The sequence below is a fragment of the Pristis pectinata genome, chromosome 30 (assembly GCF_009764475.1).
Source record: "Pristis pectinata isolate sPriPec2 chromosome 30, sPriPec2.1.pri, whole genome shotgun sequence".
In the NCBI taxonomy this organism is placed as follows: Eukaryota; Metazoa; Chordata; class Chondrichthyes; order Rhinopristiformes; family Pristidae; genus Pristis; species Pristis pectinata.
Window position 1 is genome coordinate 22730324 of NC_067434.1, and position 24706 is coordinate 22755029.

The 24706-nt window shown below is 42.5% G+C and overlaps 1 protein-coding gene across 19 annotated transcripts in view; it reads left to right on the plus strand.

Annotated features, from left to right (window-relative positions):
- Positions 1–24128, plus strand: part of zmiz1a (zinc finger, MIZ-type containing 1a) — a 402917-nt gene extending 378789 nt beyond the window's left edge. For 16 of the 19 annotated variants that reach the window (XM_052041291.1, XM_052041292.1, XM_052041288.1 and 13 more), the window contains 8 exons: positions 290–395; positions 2455–2615; positions 2918–2985; positions 4979–5047; positions 8219–8466; positions 10224–10387; positions 12399–12635; positions 20478–24128. In XM_052041291.1, the coding sequence (XP_051897251.1) occupies positions 290–395; positions 2455–2615; positions 2918–2985; positions 4979–5047; positions 8219–8466; positions 10224–10387; positions 12399–12635; positions 20478–20585 (1161 nt within the window). In that variant the 3' untranslated portion in view covers positions 20586–24128. The remainder of the gene's footprint in view (positions 1–289; positions 396–2454; positions 2616–2917; positions 2986–4978; positions 5048–8218; positions 8467–10223; positions 10388–12398; positions 12636–20477) is intronic. The other 3 variants (XM_052041299.1, XM_052041301.1, XM_052041305.1) reach the window with 2 other exon arrangements.
- The last annotated feature ends 578 nt before the right edge of the window (positions 24129–24706 follow it).

Here is a 24706-nt window from a genome sequence, read left to right on the forward strand (position 1 = left end):
GACCAAGTCGGTGTGGATTTGGAGTCCTTTAAAGGCAAGGTTGGGCAAATGACCACTCCTACAGCTCATCAGTAAACCAGCAGGATCATATGACACTCCAGTAGTTTCACAGTCACCTTTCTAATCTGTCTTCCAAATTTATTTAATAAACTGAAATAAAATCTCCAGCTGGCATGGTGTGTTTCGAAGCGGTATTACTGTAGTCTGGCAACCTGACAACCCTTTAGTTTCTGCTCGGAGAATAACCTGATACTGTCCTTACCAATCCATGTGTATCGTCTTCTTGCAGTCGCACTTGTTCGTACTTCAGCTGGTGCACAGACCGTCAGTTCGATCAGTTCTTCAAGGCCTGCTGAAGAAGAGGCTTCTCCCCGCTGAGCATTGCATCACGAAAAGTAGGTGTCTGGGACTGATGTTCCACAGAACCAAAATGTATGTCCATTCCTCTGAGGAGTTCTCACCTATGTGTTAGAAATGGGTTACAGTCTTAGCATCACAATGGCAATGGGAAGGAAGGAAACACTCTATTTCTATCACAGGGAGATGCTCTTTAATGTTAACTATGTTGATGCTCTTCTCAAGTAATCTCACCAGAGGTTGGAAGGGAGATAATGTGGTGGGGAGAAACTGTGAGGAAAAGCTGCTGTTGCCCTATTAATGGGCAAATCAGTTCCTTTACTCAACATTGTACAGGCGTGAGGTTTCTTTAATTTGCTGTTTCAAGTAACCCTGGGAACTTTTCAACATTGGAGTGTTCAGGCATGGACTCCATTGGCATATTCCAGGCCTGAACTCGCAGAGAGGCCTGAGTTCAAGTGATCTGCGGTCTCCGGAGACTTGATAAGTTATTGCAGACTCCAGGTCAAGTCTCATCAGAACATCTATTTGGCTAGACAAAGCAGCTGTGTGCACAATCATTGTCTGTTTGCATGAATCTTTCATGAAACAGAGGGGTGGGTTACTGTCATGTTCAAGGAAATAAAATCCTCTCCAACCATTGTACAAGGCACAAAAGTATCCGAAAACTCATGTATCAACAGCAAATTTTAAATCAGTGATTAATTATTTACAATTGAGGATGGACTTGGTTTGCTTTCTTTGGAAACAGTCTAGTTTGAGCAGCCTATCCCACACATGCATTGCCTCCTCTCACTGGAACATTGCTGAGTTAGAGATTTGATTAGGTGGCAGTTATGGAGTAACGTGAGTCACTGACTTCAGGATGGAGAAATTGGCAAAGGTTTGTTTAAAAAAGGAACCTGCTTTTGAAGGGAAGGTCTGTGAGAGAAAATACACGGCATCTGAGTTGGGCAAAGACAATGTGGTCGTATTTCTGCTCTTAGATACAAGAAACACCAAGGAGTAAGTCACTAGTTCCATTTCTTTCCTGAAGTTATTAACTCCCAGTCTAGCCTGTGGTTTGAGGCACTAACTTCCTTTCTCTTTGTTCAAGCAGCCATGTGAGTGTCAACTAGAGACGACACTCCTGAGTCCTTATCTCATATCTGCACAGATGTTCTACCAGTTTAGGTTGTTGCAAAGTGGTCAGTGGATCTTTGCTTTTCTCACCTTTAGTGTGAAACCCATTTCAACCTGCTGCAGAAATGCAGGCCCTGAAACTGCGGCTGGTCTCAACTTCTTGCCCTTGGCTGGAGACCAGTGAAACAGCGCTCAAAAGCTAACATTGTCCATGGGAGAGGTTCTCCAGCTTTTCATTCAAAGTTACACCTTAGAAACAGTTGCACTGAGTCAAAAATTCATGAAAGAAATCTCCAGGCTGCGGTGGTGGGAGGGATAATTAAGAGTCACGGAATATAGAACAGCCCAGCACAGGAACAGGCCCTTCGGCCCACAACGTCTGCGCCAAACACGATGCCAAATTAAACTAAATCTCTTCTGCCTGCACACGATCCATATCCCTCCATCCCCTGCCTGTTCATGAGTCTGTCTAACAGCCTCTTAAACACCACTATCGTATCTACTTCCACAACTCCCACCTCCCCCGCACCCCCCCCCCCCCCGCCGCAGCCCATCCAGGCACCGACCACTCTCTGTGTAAACAAAAACTTGCCCCGCAGGTCTCCTTTAATCTTTTTCCCTCTCACCTTAAATGCATGTCCTCTAATATTTCTATCCTAGGAAAAAGACTTTGATTATCTACCCTATCTATGCTTCTCATCATCTTATGAACTTCTGTTTGATCTCCCCTGAGCCTCTGACGCTCCAGAGAAAACAAACCAAGTTTGTCCAACCCCTCCTTATAGCTCATACCCTCTAATCCAGGTGGCATCCTGGTAAACCTCTTCTGTACCCTTTCCAAAGCCTCCACATCCTTCCTGTAATGAGTCAGTTGATTAGTTGGCTAAAAAGTTAGTTGGGTGGGAGGAAGTGTTGCATGCATGTCTGTGCCGATGGCACCACAGATAACCTCTCACCCACCTTCTCGTTAACTAGTAAAAAGGAACTTCAGCAGTGTGGCAGCTTCCTCGGGTGGTGCCACTTTGAATGGGGAAGATGGAGTGGAGCAGACGGCAATCAAGGTGTCTCTGAAGTGTCCCATCACTTTCCGGAGGATTCAACTTCCAGCGAGAGGCCATGATTGTAAACATGTACAGGTAACCGAACCCGATGTCCTGCATGACCACCTTAAGGATGACCTGTGTATTGAAAGGAGATTTTGGCCAGGGATCAATTTTTAACAAGAGGTGCTTATTTGTACAGTGTGTGTTTAATGATTGTAAGATTGGATCTGAAAGCAAGCTTTACCACCTAAAACCTAAATTTGAGGTGAAAGTGTAACTACATAGAAGCGATAATGCTAAAAATCTGCTGGTGGGCTAATCATGATCAATGTTCTGGACACTATACGGAATAAGAATTAATGGGGTTGTCTTTGTTGTGTCCCTTTCTACTGCAGTGTTTTGATTTGGAATCGTACCTACAACTGAACTGTGAGAGAGGAACTTGGAGATGTCCTGTGTGCAAGTAAGTGCAGAAACTGAACACTTGAGAAATGTCTGTCTTCACCCTTGGTTGCTGCTTTGGGGAGGTTTTGTAAATATCGCTTCCTTGTATTTGTGCCACTTATTTCACAGGAACATAACGTGACCAAACGTGAAGTTCCTCTGGTCTGCAGTTGTTTCCTAGGATCATCCCTAGGATGGAATGTTGTCCAGGCCCACGTGTCAGCTGATTCCTGGCAATGTTCAAGGGTCCAGGGAAAAGAGACTTGTCCACAGTCAATTCTGCTCAGCATCCACAATAGTTGTGGCTGTTGTAAACAAGTTCTGTAATTTGGCTCCATTGAAATCAATGTTACTGAGTTCTGGGAGTGGAGTACAACACATTGAAGCAAAGAAGAATCAATTTCTACCCTGTGTCTTTATTCCCAGAGGAGCAGAGCCTTCTCTCAGGATCCACCTCCATAGAAATATTTATTATGCATTGTGCTGCATATCCATAAGCTATACAATAAATGAGTTGAAATGTTGCAAGGAACATACAAATCTGGATAACTTCTTCACTGTGTAGAAATGAAGCAGCACTTTGCAGGAAGACCTTGAACTCTCTCAGATACAATGGAGTGGGCTCTTTCAGCAGAACAGTAAAAAAAAATCTTTGGATTTCTCAATTAAATGTGGAGAAGTTTCTTTCTCTGGCAGCCATTTGTGTTTAGTAGATGAGTAGTATTGTACTAGCATTTATTTTGATATTGACATTTAGTGAATGGTGGAGTATATATCACTTTGTGACTAAACAACTGTTAAAATGCTATTTTGAAAGCAGTTTCATTTTATTACCAACTCCTGGTTGCTCTGAAATTATTGGATTTCTGCTAGACAATAAAGGTCCTATTGAAGTCCTTCCAGTACCAGAATGTAAACCAGGCAATCATTGCCATATTACTGGATCCAGACTTGTTTTCATTTCGGGGGAAATCGAAAAATGAAAAAAAAGTGTCCATATCTTTGAAGAATTACCTTAAAGATTGGAGATGCTTGAGACTGCAGATCCTGGAATGTGGAGCAAAAAACAATCTGCTGGAGGAACTCAGCGGGTCAGGCAGCATCTGTGGAGGGAAATGGACAGTCACTGTTTTAGGTCAAGACCAGATGAAGGGTCTCGACCCAAACATTGAGGTGCTGCCTGACCCGCTGAGTTCCTCCAGCAGATTGTTTTTAGCTTAAAGTTCACCTCTCTTCCTTTGGAGTAGAATCCCCCACCAGAGGAGGATTTACTGCAATGGTTGTGCCATCTCATTGAAAGACAAATCTAATTAATCCTCCACCTCTGCTTTTACCTAAAAGTCCTGATAATTTCTCCTTTTTATTAAGTATCTAATTCTCCGATAGAAGTTATCATTGAATTTGCTTTCACTGCACTGTCAGGACGTGCATTCAAGGCCATAACACACAGCCCACAAGAAATTCACCTTATTCTTCCACTAGAACTTTTTCCCAGTGATATATCTTTTAATTAATTCCTTCAATGGATATGGATATTACTACCATTTGTTGGCCATCTCTAATTGCCCCTGATACATGGAGACAGTTAAGGGTCAATCCCCTTGATAGGTCTGGAATCTCACAGGGCCAGACTGGGTAAGGGTGGCAGATTTCCTTCCTTGAAGGTCATGAGTGAACCAGATGGCTTGTTATGACAGTCTGCTGGTTTTGATGGCTTCACTCACTGATTTTAATTCCAAACATAAATTCCCCAGCTGCCCTGTGTCTCTGGGTCAATGCTCCAGAACTCTGGCTGCTAGTCCACCAACATAACCACAACACTACTGTGCCCACACCTCTTACTGATTGCAAACCCTACTGGCAATGGAAAGAATTCCTTTTCTTCTTATTTATCAGAACCTCTCAAGGTTTTATTGGCCGGAGAACCTTTAAATGATTGCGGAAAATATGGTTTCAGAATAAAGACCCGACTTTAAAAGAGTTATTGACAAAATTCTTTTCGCTCACTACAGTAAAACAGCACTCCTGGAAGGTCTTGAGGTTGATCAGTACATGTGGAGCATCCTTTCCAATATACAAAAGTAGGTTTGATCTACGTTCCTCATGATTTTATGTATTATGTGTCTTGGGACCTGTATTTATATGCATAACCGGATTTGTACATGTTTTTGTTTAAGTAATGACTTCTCTGTATCCTGAATTCCATTTTCAGTTTCAAGTAAGTCTTCTATTTGTCTGTCCGTACATTGTTAATGAAATTCAGCTTACTCTGCAGAGCAATGGTAGGTTTCCATGGACTGATGTGAGCAGTGTTGCCATTGCATTTCCCTTTTAAGAACGCTGTTTGAATTTCCTCCTTAAGGACTCTTGAGTTCAGTTCTGAGCATGTCCAGTACTTTGGGTGTGGCACTAAAGAAAGACAGTACTGTTCAGTATGTGCTTTCATTGAATCAGTATAATTAACCACAAGTAGGAGGGGTGACCCAGTCGGAGCTTACATTGCTCCATCAGTCGACTAGAGAGACTGCAAAGCCACATACCTGGGAGGTTTTGCATCATCTCCAGGATTCCTTTGATCTTGTATCTCTCTGCTGCATTCTGCCTTGCTTCTTCCAATTCCCATGAGCATATTTTGAGTTTGTTCAGTCCAACTCAATCACGTATAAATTATCCCCAATCGATAGTGTATATGAAGTTTTAAAATTATTTTCTGGACATTGTCCAGGACATCATTAATTACAATATGTGCCATAGAGCAATACAGCAGGGAAACAGGCCCTTCAGCCCAATTCATCCATGCTGACCAAGATGCCTATCTAAGCCAGTCCCATTTGCCCGCGTTTGGCCCATATCCTTCTAAACCTTTCCTATCCGTGTACTAGCCAAATATCTTTTAAGTGTTGTTATTGTACCTGCCTCAACTACCTTCTCTGGCAGCTAATTCCATTTATGGACCACCCTCTTTGAGAACAAGTTGCCCCTCGGGTCCCATTTCAATCTTCCCCCTCTCACCTTAAACCCATGCCCTCTAACTTTTGGTTCCCTTTCCCTGGGAAAAAGACTGTGTGTATTCACCCTATCTATGCTCCTCATGATTTCACACACCTCTATAAGGTCATCCCTCAGTCACAGGTTATACTCTGTCTCTGCATGTTATACTCCATTGGAGTCAATTTCAAACTGATGACTCTTCTGGAGCATTTTTAGTCCAACCTACCACAGATGAACTTTTGTGTGTTCATTTTAATCTGGGCATTGTCTCAAGTCTCCTAAACACTTACAAGGAAATTATAAATAATTCAAAATCCTTCACTTACTTCCTGAGTTGTACCTCTGAGTGAAAAAGTCATGAGATCAGACCCTGGTACATATTCCAGACTGACCTTCCACAGTGAGAGAATGCCACACCATGAGAGGTGTTGGCTTTTGGAAAAGCTTGGGCAGAACAGTGGTGGGGGACATAGGATGCAATCAAAGTTCCACTTGGTGACAGCATTCAGAGTCAGAACCAGTTCTGTTATCACTGACTTGAAATTTGTTATTTTGTGGTAGCAAAGACATGAAATTACCATGCTAAAAGTAAATGAATAGTGCCCAAAAAAAAAAGGGAATAAAGAGGTAGGGTTCATTCAGAAACCTGATGGCAGAGGGGAAGAAGCTGTTTCCGAACCATTGAGTTTGGGTCTTCAGGCTCCTGTACCTCCTCCCCGATGGTAGTAACGAGAAGAGGGTGTGTCCCAGATGTTAAGGGTCCTTAGCGATGGACGTCGCCTTTTTGAGGCGCCGCCTCTTGAAGATGCCCTCGATGGTGGGGAGGATTGTACCCGTGACGGAGCTGGCTGAGTCTACAACCCTCTGCAGCCTCTTGCAATCCTGTGCATTGGAGTATCCAGGCTGTGATGCAACCAGTCAGGATGCTCTCCACTGCACATCACAAAAAATTTGTAAGAATCTTCAATGACATACCTAATCTCTTCAAGCTGAAGCAGAGCTACTGGCATGACTTCTTCGTGATTGCATCAATGTGTAATCATGAAGAAGGCATGCCAGCAGCTCTACTATACAGAGAAATGCCAGGAGGCTGCCCTGGTCGTCTGGCCAATATACTTCTTCCAAAAATATCTGATAATTTACCTCATTGTTGTTAGTGGAATATTGCCATGCGGAATTTGCCTGCAGCTTTTCCAACACTGGCTACAGAACACTTCGAGATATCCTAAATTTATGAAAGTTGCTTTGTAAGTGTGCTTCCAAAACTAAATTATACATTTTCTTTGCAACTGCCATTACTTCCAATTTGTGTTACCTGCATTAATCTTTACCTTAATTGGCACTAGTCACAGGTAACCTGGAGTACACTGGGGATATCTAGAATTAGACTGGGCTACTCTTTACCTACAGTCTGGGAAATGTTTATCCATGGTTGCTAAGTGTTTGCAAGAGTATTGTAATGGCCACCAGTTGTACTTAACTGCACATATTTGATTCCAGAAATTAATATATGGGAGAGGACAACCACTGGGCTAACCTTGCATTTAGCACTAAAACCAGAGGTGAATCTCTCTCTCTCTCTCTCCCTCTCTCTCCCCCCCCTCTCTCTCTCCCCCCTCTCTCTCGCTCTCTCTCCCTCTCTCCCTTTCTCTCTCTCTCTTTCTCCCTCTCAGCGGTCTCAGTAATCTGCACTCCTAAGTAGAGGTAAAATTTGCCTCTACAACTGGCACCATGTCAGAAGATCCTAGCTTGAAACGTCTATTGTATATCATAGAGTTATACAGCATGGGAAAAAGCCCCTTCAGCCGCGCTTGTCCTTGACCAAGTTGCTCAACTGATCTAGTCCCATTTACCTGCATTTGGCCCATATCACTCTAAAAATTTCCTATCCATGTACCTGTCCAAATGTCTTCTAAATGTCATAATTGTGCCCCCCTCTGCAGCTTCATCTGGCTGCTCACTGCATATACCCACCACCCTCCGCATGAAAAAGCTGCCCCTCGGATCACCTTTAAATCTTTCCCCTCTCACCTTAAACCGATGGCCTCTAGTTTTGGACTCCCCCACCCCGGGAAAAAGCCTTTGGCTATTCATCTTATATATGCTCCTCATGATTTTATAAACCTCTATGTCAAAGTATATTAAAAAATTCATTTAACAGTCTGGGCATTTTACAAATGTCAGTAACAGAAGCATACATTTTAATATTGAGGTATTGTAATACCTGCTTGTAGTTAGTTAAATCTTTTGTCTTTTTGCAGCTCTGAGTTTGAAGAAGTCACCATTGATCCAACATGCAGCTGGAGGCCAGTTCCACTGAAGTCTGACATCCACATCAAAGATGATCCTGATGGTCCGCTGTCCAAGAGGTTTAAGACCATGAGCCCTAGCCAGATGATTATGCCCAATGTCATGGAGATGATAGCAGCCCTTGGTCCAGGTCCATCACCATACCCTTCCCTACCTCCACCACCAGGAGGCAACAGTGGCAATGAGTATGGCAACCCGGGTAGGTTTCTCAGTGACATTAAACTTTCCTATCCATCCATACATATCATCAGCATTGTGTTTATCCAGCTTGCTGGGGTATTGAATAAAGCTGTTGTCAAGAGATTTTTTTTTAAGTTCTTTTCAGCCGTGGTATTTGTGCAATATTATTATTTTTCATTATGCCAGTTAATACGTGTCTTTTGTATGTGTCAAAACATTAGTATGAGTGTATTTTGATTGTTGACATGTTGCATCCCCAGTACCAATGTACCAGATGCAGAGAACAGCATTAGTCCAGCCCTTAGAAACCAGCCCCTTGAAGACCATCTCTCATTTTCTAGTTGAATTCTAGACCTGAATCTAACCTATGGTAGAATAGATGTGGCCAACAACTCAGGAATGAATACCAAATATACAGATCGAACACATTCTGTTCACCTTCCTTTAGGGAGATTTCACACCTCTATAAAAAACAATGCAGAGGTGTAAAATTATTTGAGGGAATAATCACATCCGGGTGTGTTAATAATAATCTCTGAAGGTGGTGATGAACAAATGCAATTCCAAGAAGAAAACATGTGAATTTGAAATTCCTTTCAACAGGAAGAGTTAGATCAACACTGGGATTAGTGTTTATAGCAACAGATACAAATTGAATAGATCAAAAACCTGTTGATGTGCTTTCTTTGTCGTGGGTAGTGTTTTTTTTCTTTTGGAGCAAGAACTATACAAGGATTTGTAAATCTGTGCCTCAGATGATTAACTAGTTGGGTCGGAGTCCCTCATAGTATGGACAGTATGTGATGTAAATAAAGTCAGGTTGATGGGACCCTTGGACTTTTACTCATCTCATGGTCCCTGATGTTCTGACAAGCATTAAGGCAGACAATCCTTACTTAACAAAAAATTATCAAAATCAAACTCAACCCAGTCCTTGCTCAACTGCAGTGACCTGTGTCCAATGATCAGTGGGAGCCCTGGTGGTTATGTTTGCCTTTAAACAGCTTGGTGGCACTGAGATCTTAGTTGTGTTCAGTTAAAGTAAAATGAGAAATGGAACTGAAGGTCTGCTGATCTGTGGTAGGTGTTTGCTTTAATAGACCAGAACAAATTCTGACTTCTTTAATAACTGCAGTGGCTGAGGAAGGGAGGGTTGGTTAACCTCGATGAGAAAAAGATGTACAGACCACAGAGGGAAACATGAATATTCAGCTGTCAAACATAAGATCATCACATGTAGTTGTGCACTCAGGAATAGGTATTTGGCTGTACAGGCCTCCATGTAAAGCGTCCAGTTGTCACTCACAGGGTTACAGAGTAAAAGGAAAGCAAATCCTGATATGTCACACACTGACTGCACCACTGGGGATGGGATTGAATGAGTACAGTGTCTTTTTTTCAAAAGGAAGAGTATGTCTGAAAGCAAATGTATTGCAGATGATAGACATCAGAAATAAAAGCACAATGCTAGAAATACTCAGCATCTGAGGAGCAAAAGAGAGAGGCAGTCAATTAGAGGACATCTAAACTCTTTCAAGGTGATTGTGAGCTGAATTATGTCTCATTAACCCACTAAGTTTGGTCGCCCTCTTAAACTGTTTAATTTTTGCAGCTGGTAGCACAACAGTGTACCAAGTTACAAAGGGGGAAATGGGCAAAATGACACTCCCATTTTGTTGGAGGTGACTTTCTGTGTGGGAACCTTCAGTCCTGACAGGATGCAGATTGTTTGAGAAAGCAGACTTGTTAATAACACTGTCATAATCCTCCCAAAAGGTAACACTTACCCCAGCCATGGGAACTTTGATTTCCCACATGGCAACCCTGCCGGTGCTTCTATGAACGACTTCATGCATGGGCCCCAGTTGTCGCACCCTCCAGATATGCCCAACAGCCTTATGACTCCTGACAAGCCTCTCAGCCACTCCATGCCTGACCAGGTAAGTGATGCCATTTGTGTCCATCTCTCCCTTTGTTTCATACAATGACCTTTGCATTTGCACTTGGGATACATTCAGCCTAAGAGGTGTCCCGTGAGGGAGGGTGGGGGAGGGAGTGGGGAGGGGGAAGGGAGGGGACGGGGACTGTATTTTTACAACTGTTCCAGAGTGCTATATATGCCAACACATGACAAGACAGAGAGCACAGATAAGAATTACATAAATGGGACAGGATGAGATGCAGCAAAAACCCCATTGGCTGCTGATGATCTCACAGAGAGAGCGGAGAGTAACTTAGCGAATCTGCCATCCAGAGTCCTTTTAACTAATTCTCTGCAAATATTCCTGTCTGATTGTGTTTCTGAGTGTGCAGTGTGGCTTGGAATGTTTCTATACAGCACTGACATTTTTTCATCTGCCTTGTTTTATTTCCTCTCTCCATGCAAATCTGGTCCGCTTTTGTATGTGCTTATTTCACTGTTATTTCGCACAGGTCGAGTACAAAGGGCAATTAGCACTTTATGTTGCTGAACTTGCTGCAAGCATCCCATTGCTTTGTCACTCACTGGTAGACCCTAAGGCTGGGGACATGAGCTGATTTACCACGTCGACAGTCTTTTTTTTACATGGCATATCTAAAAAAACAAATCAAGGTGGTTCATAAAAAATTCTGCCCCCAGCTAGTTTCAGTTATGCTGGAGCTCAACCTTATCCCAACGTGCAATACTGCTGGTATTGTTGGATGGGCTTCTCCTTCCTGCCCAGCCCTCTTCACAGTCACCCCACCAAAACAAAAACTGCATTGGAAAATGCTGAGCAGAAAGTCCGTCGCTGAAAATGTTAACGATACTACCGGGCTAAAGTACGTGGGTGATGCAAAACTTTCACTTATCTCCGCCGCATCAAAGTGGACACTGTGTGCGTGTCTGACCTTTGATGTTGGAAAGCCACAGCTGACGTTATCAAGCTTTCCTGGACAACTAACTGCTTCTGCCTACACGCACACACAAGTAAGGGGTTTTTTTTTGGAAAGGGAGGAACGTTATCCCCAACTCTGCAGTATTGAGCCGACCATATGTTGTTGAAGGTGATAAAGGAATGCTAGTTAAAAGGTTTACATCTAATAACAAAGGACTCTCTGGGCATGAATCAAGACATCCTCTCTGTATAGCTGATGTGTCAGAGACAGTGGGGCAGAAGTTAATTCTTGTGCTTAAAATGTGATAGTGCATGGAATTGGATGTTCTAGGAGAAGTACAATGCACAGCCAGTAGTATATCTTACTTGTTAGCACAAATAACTGACAAATTTCCACCCCAGTGCCTTTTTCTTTAAGCAGAGAATTCTGCTGAAGGCCAGAGCCCACTTTTGGGCCACATAATTAAAATTTCTGTACAATCTTAAAGAGTATATTTACTAAATTTTCTTTCCAAAGATAAACCACCATCAATACTCCCAGCATATTTCCCTTTCCTTAAAATGAAATAAAACATGATTTAGAAAGAAAGTCCTTTTTTACAGAGGGGTTAGATTCACTTGGTAATATATTTCAGCCCAAATAGACCAACAAAAAGGATTAATCCTATAAAAAAATCTGAGCCCAATCTGACGTGATTGTCATTGATGGTGCATAAAAGAGCTAGGTACCAAAATCTTCATAGGTAACATTTAAAAATAAATGCTGAGGTGACGCTGAACCAGATGTTCTCTAGAATTCTGGGTAAATTTTCTTAAAGATCCAGCTGCTTCTTGAAAATTCCTTAAAGATCCAGCTGTTCTCCAGAAATCTGGATAAATTTTCTTAAAGATGCTCTAGGCTTGGCAGATGTTAGGTGTTGCAAGTTAATGCTGCAGAGTTGATTTCCTTCTATTCCTCCAGTGAGATTTGGAAGGTCTTAAGTGGGGATTGGCTTTCTCTCCTGTCTAATGGCTGGGTTTGGTATTAACATTCTTCAGACGTCTTGAGCACTGTACCTTGTGGCCTCACTCTCTCCTGCTTCCTCCTCTGCAGATGCCTCATCCTGGCAGTACTGATCAGTCCCATAGTTCCATGCAGAAAGGTATGCACGCACCTCACCCCAGCAGCCAATCAGGGCAGCCATTACATCACAGTGGTCCTGCCCAGCAGCCCCGGCAGGTTGGTCCTAGCAACCATCCACACAGTGATCTGACCTTTCACCCGCCCTCCACCTTGGAAGGTCAGGCTGGTGGTCAGGGAGCGTCCGACATGCCGGAACCCTCACTGGATGTAAGTGTGCGTCATGCTCTCATTTGCTTGCCCATCCACTGCCAGCAAATCCTGGGCACAAAAATGCGCCTCATACCACATCATTGTTTCATACATTTTCACGTGTTACTTTGTACTGCAGCAGTCTAGGGAGAGAGTAGTTGGCTTGGCTGCTCCATTCACCTGTCTGTTTTTTTTTAAGAAATAACTTTATTTACTGTACAATACATCAGATGTCCAAAGGGATAAAAGGCAAAGTGATCAGGGAGATAAGAATCGGTTCATACTGACGAGGCAAATAGTCCAGCAGATTCTGTTATGAGTGACAAGTTGCCCTAACGTCCATTAAGACAGTTGTGAAGAGTACCGAAAGGCTGGCTGTAACACAAATGCTTTCTTAACGTGATCTGTTTTCAAATCTTTCTTTTTTTAAAGACTGATAGCAGGGGTTTAGAAAACTCCATCCAGAGTTGGTTCCTGGCATTCTAAAGTCATGGCACAGAACATTTGGCCCAGCTTTAATTTCACTGCATCTCTAGAGGGGCTAGGTGGTGTGGTGATTTAAATGCTGAGACTGAATGCAGCTCAAATGCTCCTCTCAATGTTGTGAAAGTTCTTATTTGAATTAATTTTGAGTCATTCCTGGCGGGCGATGGGCACACCACTAAACTGACAGTAATTCAGCCGAGATTTTGTCTCGGAGAAATTAATAAGGCTGGCTGATGTGAGAAGTGAAACATCACGTGCAATAGAGTGAGGCTGTCCAATCTTTCGGGGGTGAGTGGTGGTTCACGTGGCACAACCAGTGAGTGGGTAGCAAAGAAGTCGGAAACTGCCCCAGTCATGGAGATTACTGGAGTCCAAGCCCTCACCACCCTCTGTACACCATTCCTGTCAGCGTCAGAACACCGTAGCTGCATTGTGTACAATTGATCTCCCAAACATCCAACTTCTATCCCTAGGACAGCAGGTACATGGGAATGCTATGACCTTCAAGTTCAGTATCAGTTACACACTACCCCGACTTGGAAATAGAACTCCTGAATCACGGCTGGATCAAAATCCTGAAACTCCCTCTCCACAAACACTGTACGAACACAATCATCACTTAGACTGCAAAGGGTCAAGAAGACGGCTCATCGTCACACTCTCAAGGGCAATTATTGATCGGCAGTAAATGTTGGTCTTGCCACATCCCATGAATGGTTTCAAAAAAATCCAACCTGCGGAAACCTCTGTCACAATAAATTGCAACTGTACATGCAAAATGAGACCTCGCTTCCCTTTCCCACCCCCATCTGACGAAGCTGGCTTTCCTTTATCTCTTCATTTCATTCATCAGATTGGTTTGTTCTCTTTTACCAGCTAGCCTCCAATGACATGGTCTCCTTGTTCATTAACCCATGACTCGCTGTTGCTCCTGCCAGCCAAAATGGAAACTCCAACCTTGCTCTGGGTCCAGGCGATAGGAAAGCCTTGAGACCTAATTGGTGCAAAAGAGGGGCAATCGCTTCTTAAACATATTGACCAATCAGGAAACAACCTTTCCTGTTTTCCAAGCCCAGGAAATGACATGTGGGCTCAACTGAGGCTAAGACTGAGACCGACTTGGTGTAGAAAGAATGGGAGTAGCCAGTCTTGATGGGCTGGAAGAACCTTACCAGCTGGACTCTACTGCAATTGGGCCCTCTGCACAAAGGAATTCCCTTCTCGAACTGGTCTTGATACTTGGCCTCCTCACTGGTAACTGCAATTGATAACAGTCACTCAAATTATTCCATTTTTTATGACTATCTGAGCTCACAATAATGTCTAAAACATTCTCCTCCCCATTGGCCCCACAAAGAAAAACTGTAATATTGCAAAAATTTGTTCAAATGGTTTCAAAACCGATCATGTTACAGAAACAAACCATTTTGTGGATAGTCAGTGTCTTTCAATTTTAAACCTTAACTCCTCAGTGTGCCGGATAATATTGAAGGGCTGCTGAATTTCCCAAACACACAGGGGTAAATTTTCAACTTAATTTTCAGGTATAAAACTGTTAAAGGAATGGCTGATTTTCACATCCACTAGAGGAAATTTTACTTGCGACACCATTTTTATGTGCAAGACACAAACTTAAAATCTACTCCATAAATCACTGATTTATGTTAAGTAAAAGTGTTCAGGGTGTGGTGCCTAGTGATAAACATCCGAATTTGAAAGTGACTGCTGGAATTAGTGTATGCTCAATTATCTTTTTCTAAGTTTCTTTTCCCTACATTGATTTGAAATTGCATAAATGAACTTGCATCTTTAGATGCTTTGTTACGTTAAACGTAGCAAAAAAAATTGCAAATTATTTATGCGACCCAGCTCAAGTTTGTACCGGAACCCATGTATTACTCATTGTTCCTATTAATATTAAATCCGGGGAGAGGCAGTGTAGGGCCAGAACCATCGCCCTCAGCAAACATAAATGTGCATAGAACATAGAACAGTACAGCACAGGAACAGGCCCTTCGGCCCACAATGTTGTGCCAAACTAATGAAACTAGTAATTAAAAGCCTAACTAAACTAATCCCTTCTGCCTACACAATGTCCATATCCCTCCATTCTCTGCACGTTCACGTGCCTATTTAAGAGCCTCTTAAATGCCTCTATCGTAATTACCTCCACTACCAACCCTGGCAGCGCATTCCAGGCACCCACCACTCTCTGTGTAAAAAAAACTTGCCCCACACATCTCCTTTGAACTTGCCTCCCTCACCTTAAATGCATGCCCTCTAGTATTAGTCATTTCAACCCTGGGAGAAAGATGCCGGCTGTCTACTTTCATCTATGCCTCTCATAATCTTATAAACTTCTATCAGGTCTCCCCTCAGCCTCCACCGCTCCAGAGAAAACAACCCAAGTTAGTCCAACCTCTCCTTATTGCACATTCTCTCTAATCCAGGCAGCATGTCTTCTGCACCCACTCCAAAGCCTCTACATCCTTCCTATAATGGGGCGACCAGAATTGAATACAAAACTCCATAGGTGCCCTAACCAGAGATTTATAAAGCTGCAATGCGTTTAAATACATGTATACATTATAAATGCATTTAATAAAAAAAAACTGGATTACATTGGAAGCGCATATAGTCCCAATAAGCACATGGTGTGGTTAATCTGTGAGATCTGCAGCTCTCAATTGATTATTGGGAATACACTACAAGGAGATCTTATTTAAATGCTTCCAGCATTTTATAACTTCAAACATATTCCCACAGCAAACTGTGATGAGTTTCAATGCTCATTTGTTTCAGGAACACTTATCACTCTTACTGCATTTATCCACTCTAAATTGATAGCAGTGACTCTTAAAGAATCCCTGACTACCACAATGCAAACAGCTCCTGCAAAGCAATGGCATTCAGTTTTAAATCAGGATTCTCCCTTGATACAAAATTTTAATTGATATTTTCAGACTGCGCACATACACAGGTAAATTTGTTGCAGATTTACAATACCCATATTTTGCCATAAATCAGTCAGAACTTGGAAGTACCCTTCAAAAAAAATTAAAATCCCCAAAATGTTACGAGTGAGAATTGTGGAAAAGCAAACACATTTTGAGACTTCACTGATCATTCAAAAATGAATCAATTGACATCAGCTCAATATTTAAAGTTTCCATATGTCAGCAACCAAACGTTTCACCTTCAGAACATCTGGAGCGAGAAGGGGCGTTTGGCCCTTAAAGCCTAATCCGCTGTTCATCAAGATCAGAGCTGATCTCAACACCATTTTCCTGCACCATCCCCATCTCCCTTGATTTCCTGAATGTTCAGAAACCTATCAGTCTCTATGAACACAGTGATTAAGCTTCTACAGACCTCCAGACTAGCAAATTCTAAAGATTGACCACAACCTGAGTGAAGAAATTTCTCCTCATCTCAGTCCTAGATGACCTATTCCTTATTCTGAAACAGTACCCACTGCTTCTAGGCTCCTGGTCCAAGGGAACCATTCTCCCTGTTTCTAGTCTGTCAAGTCCTTTCAGAACATTATCAGTTTTGATGAGATCTCCTCTCATTCTTCTAAACTCCCAATCTCCTCAATCTCTCCTCCTCCCCAATCTCTCTGCTGTGCTCTGTCTAAGTACATTCTTAGGTAAAGAGATCAAAACTGTATGCATTACTCCAGATGTGGTCTCACCAAGGCCCTATATAACTACAATAAGGCTTCCTGATATCTGTATTCAAATCATAGTAAGATCCCAATAAAGGCTAATATACCATTGTTAATCACTTGCTGAACTTGCATGCTGACCTTCAGCAACTTAGTACGAGCACACCTGGGTCCTGTTGAACATCAACATTATTTAGTATCTCACATGTAACAAATACTCTACTTTCTGCTCTGGAGTTATAGAATCATACAGCACAGAAACAGGCCTTTTGGCTCTCCATGTCCATGCCAGCCTTCAAGAACAATCCTACACTAATCCCATTTTACTCTCCCCAATTCTCATCAATTCACCATGGATTCTACCACTGAACTACACACTAGGAACAACTTGCAGCAGCCAAGTAACCCACCAACCCCCACGTCTTTGGGATGTGGGAGGAAACTAGAGCAACAGGGGAAACCCATGCAGGAGAACATGCAAACTCCACACAGACAGCACCGGAGGTCAAGAGCAAACCCGGGTCACTGGCACTGAGAGGCAGTGCCTCTACCGGAAGAACCACTGTGCTGCACCATCATGATTTTACTTCTTTTTCACATTATATTCCATCCGCCATGTTCTCGCCCACTCACTCAGCTTGTCCATTTCTCCTTGAAGCTGCTTTACATCGTTCTCTGCACCCACAATTCCACCTCGCTTCGTAGCATCAGCAAACTTGGAAGTACGACATTCAGTCCCATCAGCCAATTGTGAGAAGCAGGACCCTGTCACCAATTCCTGTGATAGACCATCAGCCAACCCGAGAAGGATCCCTTTACCCACTATCTTTGCTTTCCATCAACAGCCAATTCCCACTGCACGTCAGTATATCACCCCCAATCCCACTGCTCTAACCTTGTTGACCAAACTCTTATGTGGGATCTCGTCACATGCCTTCTGAAAGTCCAACTACATCATGTCCACTGTTTCCCCCCCCCCCCCCCCATCTATTAGAACAGCCACAACCTCAAGAAACTGCAGCAGATCATTCCAACATGATTTCCTCTTCATAAGTCCAAGCTGACTCTGTTCAGTCCTATTATTCTTTTCCAGGTCTTCTGCTATAACATCCTTCATTTTAGATTCCAGCATTTTCCCTAACACTGACATTAAATTTTACATCTCCATTCCCTGCTTAAATAGTCGGATCACATTTGTTACTCTCCAATCCACAGAAGCAATTCCAGAGTCTGTTGAACTTTAGAAGACGATAGCCATAGCATCACCATCTCTAAAGTCAGCTCTTTCAAAACTCTTGAATGTAGATCAGCTTTCAAGCTCACTAACTTCTCTAGTACTATTTTCTGACTACTACTTAGTTCCTTCAGTTCCTCATTCACACTAGATTCTCTGATATATCTCTCACCAAATTATAAAAGGTACCTTATTACCATAGGTCACTATTATTCAAAGTTCAAAGCAAAGGTCCCCTTTCCCATTTATTTCTCCATACCCAGTTCAAATCTGCCTGTTTTTTTGATATCCATCATTTGCCAATCTATAACTTGATAGTGGGAGGTACAACACTGCAAATATTGGCTTCACAAGGAGTTGGCCACCAGACCCCTCCAGCCTGCCCCACAATTCAATATGATCATGGCTGATCTATGCTGGTCTCATCTCTGCTTCTGTGCCAGTTCCCCGTAGCCCCCAGTCTCCCAGTCTTTCAAAAATGGATCGACCTCCGCCATAAATACTTCTAATGATTAGGCTTCCATAACCCTGCAGGGTCGAAAATTCCAGAAGTTCACCACCCTCTGCAGAAAAAAATTTCTGTGCATCTCCATTTTAAATGACCAGCCCTTACCTTGTATGTGTGGCCCCTCATTTGAGACTCTCCCATTAGGGAAAACATCTCAACATCTGCCCTACATGCCGCCTCAAAATCTTATATATCTCAATAGGGTCACGCCTCATTCTTCTGATCTCCAAAGAACATAGACCCAAAGGATCTAAACTCTCCATAGAACACACAACAGTACAGCACAGGAACAGGCACTTCGGCCCACAATGTCTGCGCCTAACACAATGCTAAATTCAACTAAATCTCTTCTGCTTGCACATGATCCATACTCCCCCATTCCCTGCATATTCAGAGACACAAGAGATTCTGCAGACGCTGGAATCTGGGGAAACATACACAAAATGTTGGAGGAACCCAGTCCTGATGAAGGGTTTTGACCTGAAACATTGACTGTTTATTTCCCTCCATAGATGCTGCCTGACCTGCTGAGTTTCTCCAGCCTTTTATGTATGTTGCCTTGCATGTTCATGTGTCTAACAGCCTCTTAAATGCCACAGTCATATCTGCTTCCACCACTATCGCTGGCAGCGTGTTCCAGGCACCCACCACTCTCTGCGTAAAAAATAACTTGCCCTGCACATCTCCTTTGAACTTTTCCCCCTGTCACCTTAAATGCATGTCCTCTGGTACTTGAAACTCCATAATGACAACCTTTGAAGGAGGTTTAAGCTGACAGGATTCTCAATGCAAATCAAGTGATCTACTGCTCAAACTATCAAGCCAGGTTGAACAGTAGTTGGATTATGTGGGTTGGTCCACACCTTCTCCTGTCCACCATCTATAAAACTAACATGTTGTTTGAAGTGCCAGATAAAAGGTAATCGGAATAAATTAACCACTACAATTATAAACCAACTGTTTTCAAAATGAAATGGGGAGAACAAACTGAGGTGTTAATGGGGCAGTTAATAATGGATCGAGAAACTTTAGAATTGGGAGCAGGAGTAGACAATTCAGCATCTTGATCCTGTGCTTGCCATTCAACAAGATCATGGCAGATATCCTCCCTCAACACCTGCCTTGTCCCCAGATCCCTTCATTCCTATAAAGTTGTGAAATCCTTTGGTTTCAATTTTCAATGAACACAATGAGTGAGCTGCCACAGAACTCTGGGATAGAGAATTCTCAAGGTTCACCCTTCTCTGTGTGAGGGAAGTTCTCTTCAGTCCTAAATGGCCCATCTGTGCTTTGAGACCCTGATCACAATTTTTTAACACAGTATTGAACCCAAGGAGTTTTAGATCTCCTCTCTAATGCTCTCTCAACTGTGATATTTTGGCCCACAGCACCACATTGGAGTCTGTCTAGATATTTATACTCACATCTCTATTGAACCAACACTCTTCTGACCCAGAGACAAGTGAGCCACACATCATAAACTCACTTCCCCTGGATCAGTGGTCCAAAACTCTGGCTGCTAATTCAGCAGTTTAACCACCGCACCCCTTCCTGACCTGCTGAATTAGTCTTATTATTGCACTTGGTTGATCTGGTCCACTTGTCATCCTACCAGACATATCTTGCAAGCCTTTTACAATGCAACAATTTCATAAGGAACACAATAAGCTTACAAGTTATAATTTACTCCAGCAAGAATATTACACTTCTCTGCCCATTGCTGCAGTATGATGGGAGCAAATTGTTCATTTCTTTTTATAACTTAGTAAAATGTACTGTTTAATGACTTTGGTAACAAACTACATTAGAAATGTAAGGGTATTCAACAGCCTTTCTATTCTGATCACTTTTCTTTGATTAATACTGTCTTATTGTTGAGTTACGACTGTGTATCTTGTATTGAGGAAGCGTTGTACCTGGGGCTGGACTTGATATCATTGAATGTTTGTTTTTTGTTTGTTGCAGCTTATTCCAGAATTCACAAATCCAGATGAGCTCCTGTCGTACCTTGGCCCTCCTGACTTGCCCAGCAATAGCAATGATGACCTTCTTTCTCTCTTTGAGACCAACTGAAAGCCCATCCCTTCATCCATCCTCGCCAGGTAGCCGCACGAGAAGTCAAACACCCTTTTCTGCAAGAGTTCGTACACTAGATGAAATGGTGCACTCCAGGCTCCTTGTCCTTCCGGAATGATCTACTTACGCACTTCCACAGACGGAGAGCAGTGTGGGCAGAGGGGTGGGGAAGGAAGCTTCTTAGGTTGTGCTACAGGTTCACGCATTCACCTTCATAAAGATAACCTTGTAGCTTTATCAAACCAGTTTTCAGAACAAATAGAAAGAATTCCAGGTGTCCAGGTGCTAAATTTGGGAAAACAACAATGAAGAGCGGGAAGAATTCTCCTTGTAGATCAGTCCCCAAGATCTTCTCCACCTACCACCACCCCCACCCTTATCCCCATCCAATCTCCCTCTAAAACACCAGAAACAGGAACCTTCCACACAGCAGCTCCTGTGAGAGGAGCAGATGAACTAAGGAGTAACAGGCATAAAGTATTTAGGTCAGAATGCAACTAGAAAGCACAATATTGCTGACCTGGATATCAAATTGGGAAAATGTGTAAAAACAGTGAATGGGAAGTTGTGACTTCCACACCTGACAAGTCTTCTGTACAGAGATTTTCTCCTGTTTACTTTTTATTTCTTTGTTCGGCAATGCGAGGGACCGCTGACAGCCTGCAAGTGAAATGCAAGGGAATCCATTCCTTGCAGTGTTTTATTGCTGTCCTTGGGTGTTTTGCTGATCCTTTCTGCCAAACCAGCGTCCTGTCCTTCCTGAGAGGACTGCCGACAGATCTCTTGCATTTGTGGCTCAGTCTTCTTCAGATGGCACGCGGCAACGGCAGCGATCCTTGGACAAGTTGCTGCAAGGGATGGACTGATGAAGCAGACGAGATCCACTGGCAGAGCCAGGAGCCCGAACAGTCAGTGACTGAAGGCATTGGCAACATTTTCCTGGTTTGTGCTTTCCCTCAAAGACGGATGCATGAGGTCCTCTCCTTACCAGTTGGGATTTGAAACAATATTGAAATCCTCGCACCAGTGAACCTTTTCCTCTTTTGTCATGCAAGCCACCATTTTATTTGCATGAACCACCTCTTCTCTCCAGCCCTCATTCTGTGCTGACGTACCTTTCTCAAACAGTGTTGTACAATAGTTGTCTGACAAGAAGGAAGGAAAAAATGGCATGTGTGCGAGACAACCAGCCTGCATCCATGCAGTTGATGCACAATCTGACCCTTTGTTATACCCACTAATGAAATGCATAACTGCGCTCCCAAAATCAAACATTTTTAACCTGCGACACTAACTGTGCTGCACATATGCCAGTGTCAGAGGAATTTGTTGCATTTCCAGATAGTTTTTCTGTCTTTTTTCATTTTTATTCTTAATGAGCTGACATTTTTTTCAACGTAAAGCTTACTGCTGGAAACTTGTTCAATGCTTTCACCACCAAAGTCATCTTTTGTTTGCTTTCCAAACATTTTGCTCCTTCTCGAAGAAGAGAATATCTGATCCATTACTGCTGTATGTGCATAGTAATGTATGCTAGTTACCAGTACGCAGCTGTAGATATGAAGATGAATGACTATTTGCCTTTGCTAGTAGCAGTATTGAATCTGTAATCGTCACGTAGAAAGTTGGCAAGTAAATAAATACAATTGAGGTTTTTCCCCTTTCTCATGTAAAAGACAATGTTCAGTATGCAAACTGATTACTTTAAAATGCAATTGTAAATAACTTTGTGAATATTTTAGAAACGTCTTTGATAACATTCAACATTTTCCTTGACCAGGATTGGTTGTCTTCTCCTGTGGTTTTTAAATTGTGGCCCTACTTTCAGCGAGCATTCTTCCACAGAGCAGAGGAACATCCTCCACCCCTCCCCACAAATAGAAGTAAAGTTTACAAACTCTTTCTAGCCCTCCTAATTCTCAAGTGAGCTCGATTTAAGTAGAGGAAAGAACATGTCACTAGTGCAGTATAGTTCATTTCTGTTAAATGAGTGATGTGTTTCACTTGCTGGGATTATTAGCAGTTTACAATGTTTTGTTACTCAGCTTTATGAATTCTTTTAAACTGAAAGAGAAATTGCGAAATGTAATCTCTTCATTAGTCTTTTTAAATGTCAAAAATGTTTGACAGATGACAGGCTGTGTAATATAAAGGTACTCAATTTGCAGGGACTTATACCTGTTAGAGAGAAGGAAGTGAAAATGATTTTAAACATATGACAGTCATATAATTGGGTCTGATTATATCATGCATCTAGGCATGAATGTTGGATAGTTCTTGGCATATTGGATGACAATGGTTGATAAATATTCCATCCTTATACTTTGAGACTTCAGTATGGTTGCCCAAAATATTAACCGACATCATCCTAGAAGGTTACACGCGTAACCGTATCAGCAGTTGGTTATCGGTATAACCTGACACCCTTGAGAATCCTATTCCCCACTCGGTGGGTTGAGTTGACCCAGCAGGAAGTGACCATTTTCTGCCCCGTTGCTCTTGTCCTGGCTTCTGCTTGTGTGGATATCATGAGACTATTATCTGCACCTCCCATTTCAACTTCTCCCCATTTTAAGGGCAGCCAGTCCCTTGGTCTGGCAAGGTACTGGTTCCAAAGTGGGAACCTGTTCATTTGAAACAGCCTCGACAAAACACCTCTGAAAAGTGAAGAGTTTCCAATGACTGACAATGCACTGCCAATGATTTTTTTTCCTGAAAAAGAAGTTCTAACATGTTGTAATGTTATTTTAAAACAAAAAAAAAGGCCGGTGAGTGAGCACTGGCATGTTTGGTGTTGATTTTTTTTTAAGAGCTGTTTCACACGTGTAGTCTCCATGGTTTTACAAGTGTCACTGTGAAAACCTGGCTGGGAAGGAACCTCGGTGATCTTTGGGCCCCTGCTCGGACTTCTGTAAGGACAAAGCAGACAGACATACAGAGACAGATAGCATTGTTCTTAGCAGGGACTAAGGGACATGTGTACATATGTAAATGATAAAGGGAGACATGTTCAATGTAAAGAAAAGTGCATTCATTTTCCTGAAATGTGCATTGTCTCAACCAGCTTGCAATCCATCAGAAGTGACTGTGTGGAAAGAGATATACTGTTTGTTATCTTACGTGAAGTCTTGCCATTCATTCACCTCTGTAATATACTCTGATCCTTCAGATGAAACCTTTGTTTTACCTACGTGTAATATTTAGCTTCAGTGTATTATCTAGTAGATCACCTGCATATTTTTAAGGTGCTACAAAATTAATGAAGAAAATGAGGGGGTTAAAAAAAAAGATTGTAACCAAATTCATAGTTTGTACAATTTTTGATATCATGATCATTCAAGAATTCAAAAAGGGTACAATCTCCTGTGTCACTTGCAAATATGGCCATTGTTTTTTTTTCCTGTTTGTACATTGTATGTACAATGCAATCATTTCATACTTTAAACTGGTCAGAAAACTAATTGTGATTTTTAGTCTTGCAAACTGTATGTAGTTAGATGATGTGACAACCTAATATTTATCTAATAAATATGTATTCAGATGAAACTGTGTGCAATTATGTTAATTTTGAGAACCAATACTTTTGATGAAAACTTGTTTAATTGTCAAAAGTGGACAGGCATGCATAATCTGGAGACACAAGAGACCGCAGATGCTGGAATCTAGAGCAACAAACAAAACGCTGGAGGAACTCAGCAGGTCGAATATCATCTGTGAGGGGAATGGACAGTCAACACAGGGTTGAGACCCTTTATCTGGACTGAAAGATAGAGGGGAGGTAGCCAGTGTGAAGATTTGAGGGGAAGGGGTGGAGCAAGAGCTGGCAGGTGATAGGTGGATCCAGGTGAGGAGGGGCGATAGGTAAATGGAGGAGGGAAGAGTGGAAATGGTGACAGAGGCTGGGACGTGATAGATGGAGGCATCAAAGGGCTGCAGGTGATGGAATCTGATAGGAAGGTGGAGCATGGAATCAGATAAAGGAGATGGGGTGGTCAGATGGGAACAGTGGTGGGGGGGGCGGTGTGGAATCCCAGTGGGAGGGGTGAGGTGGGCAGATGGGAACAGGAGGAGGGAGACCCAGAGATGGATAATCTTCAAGGTGAAAAGTAGAAGGACAA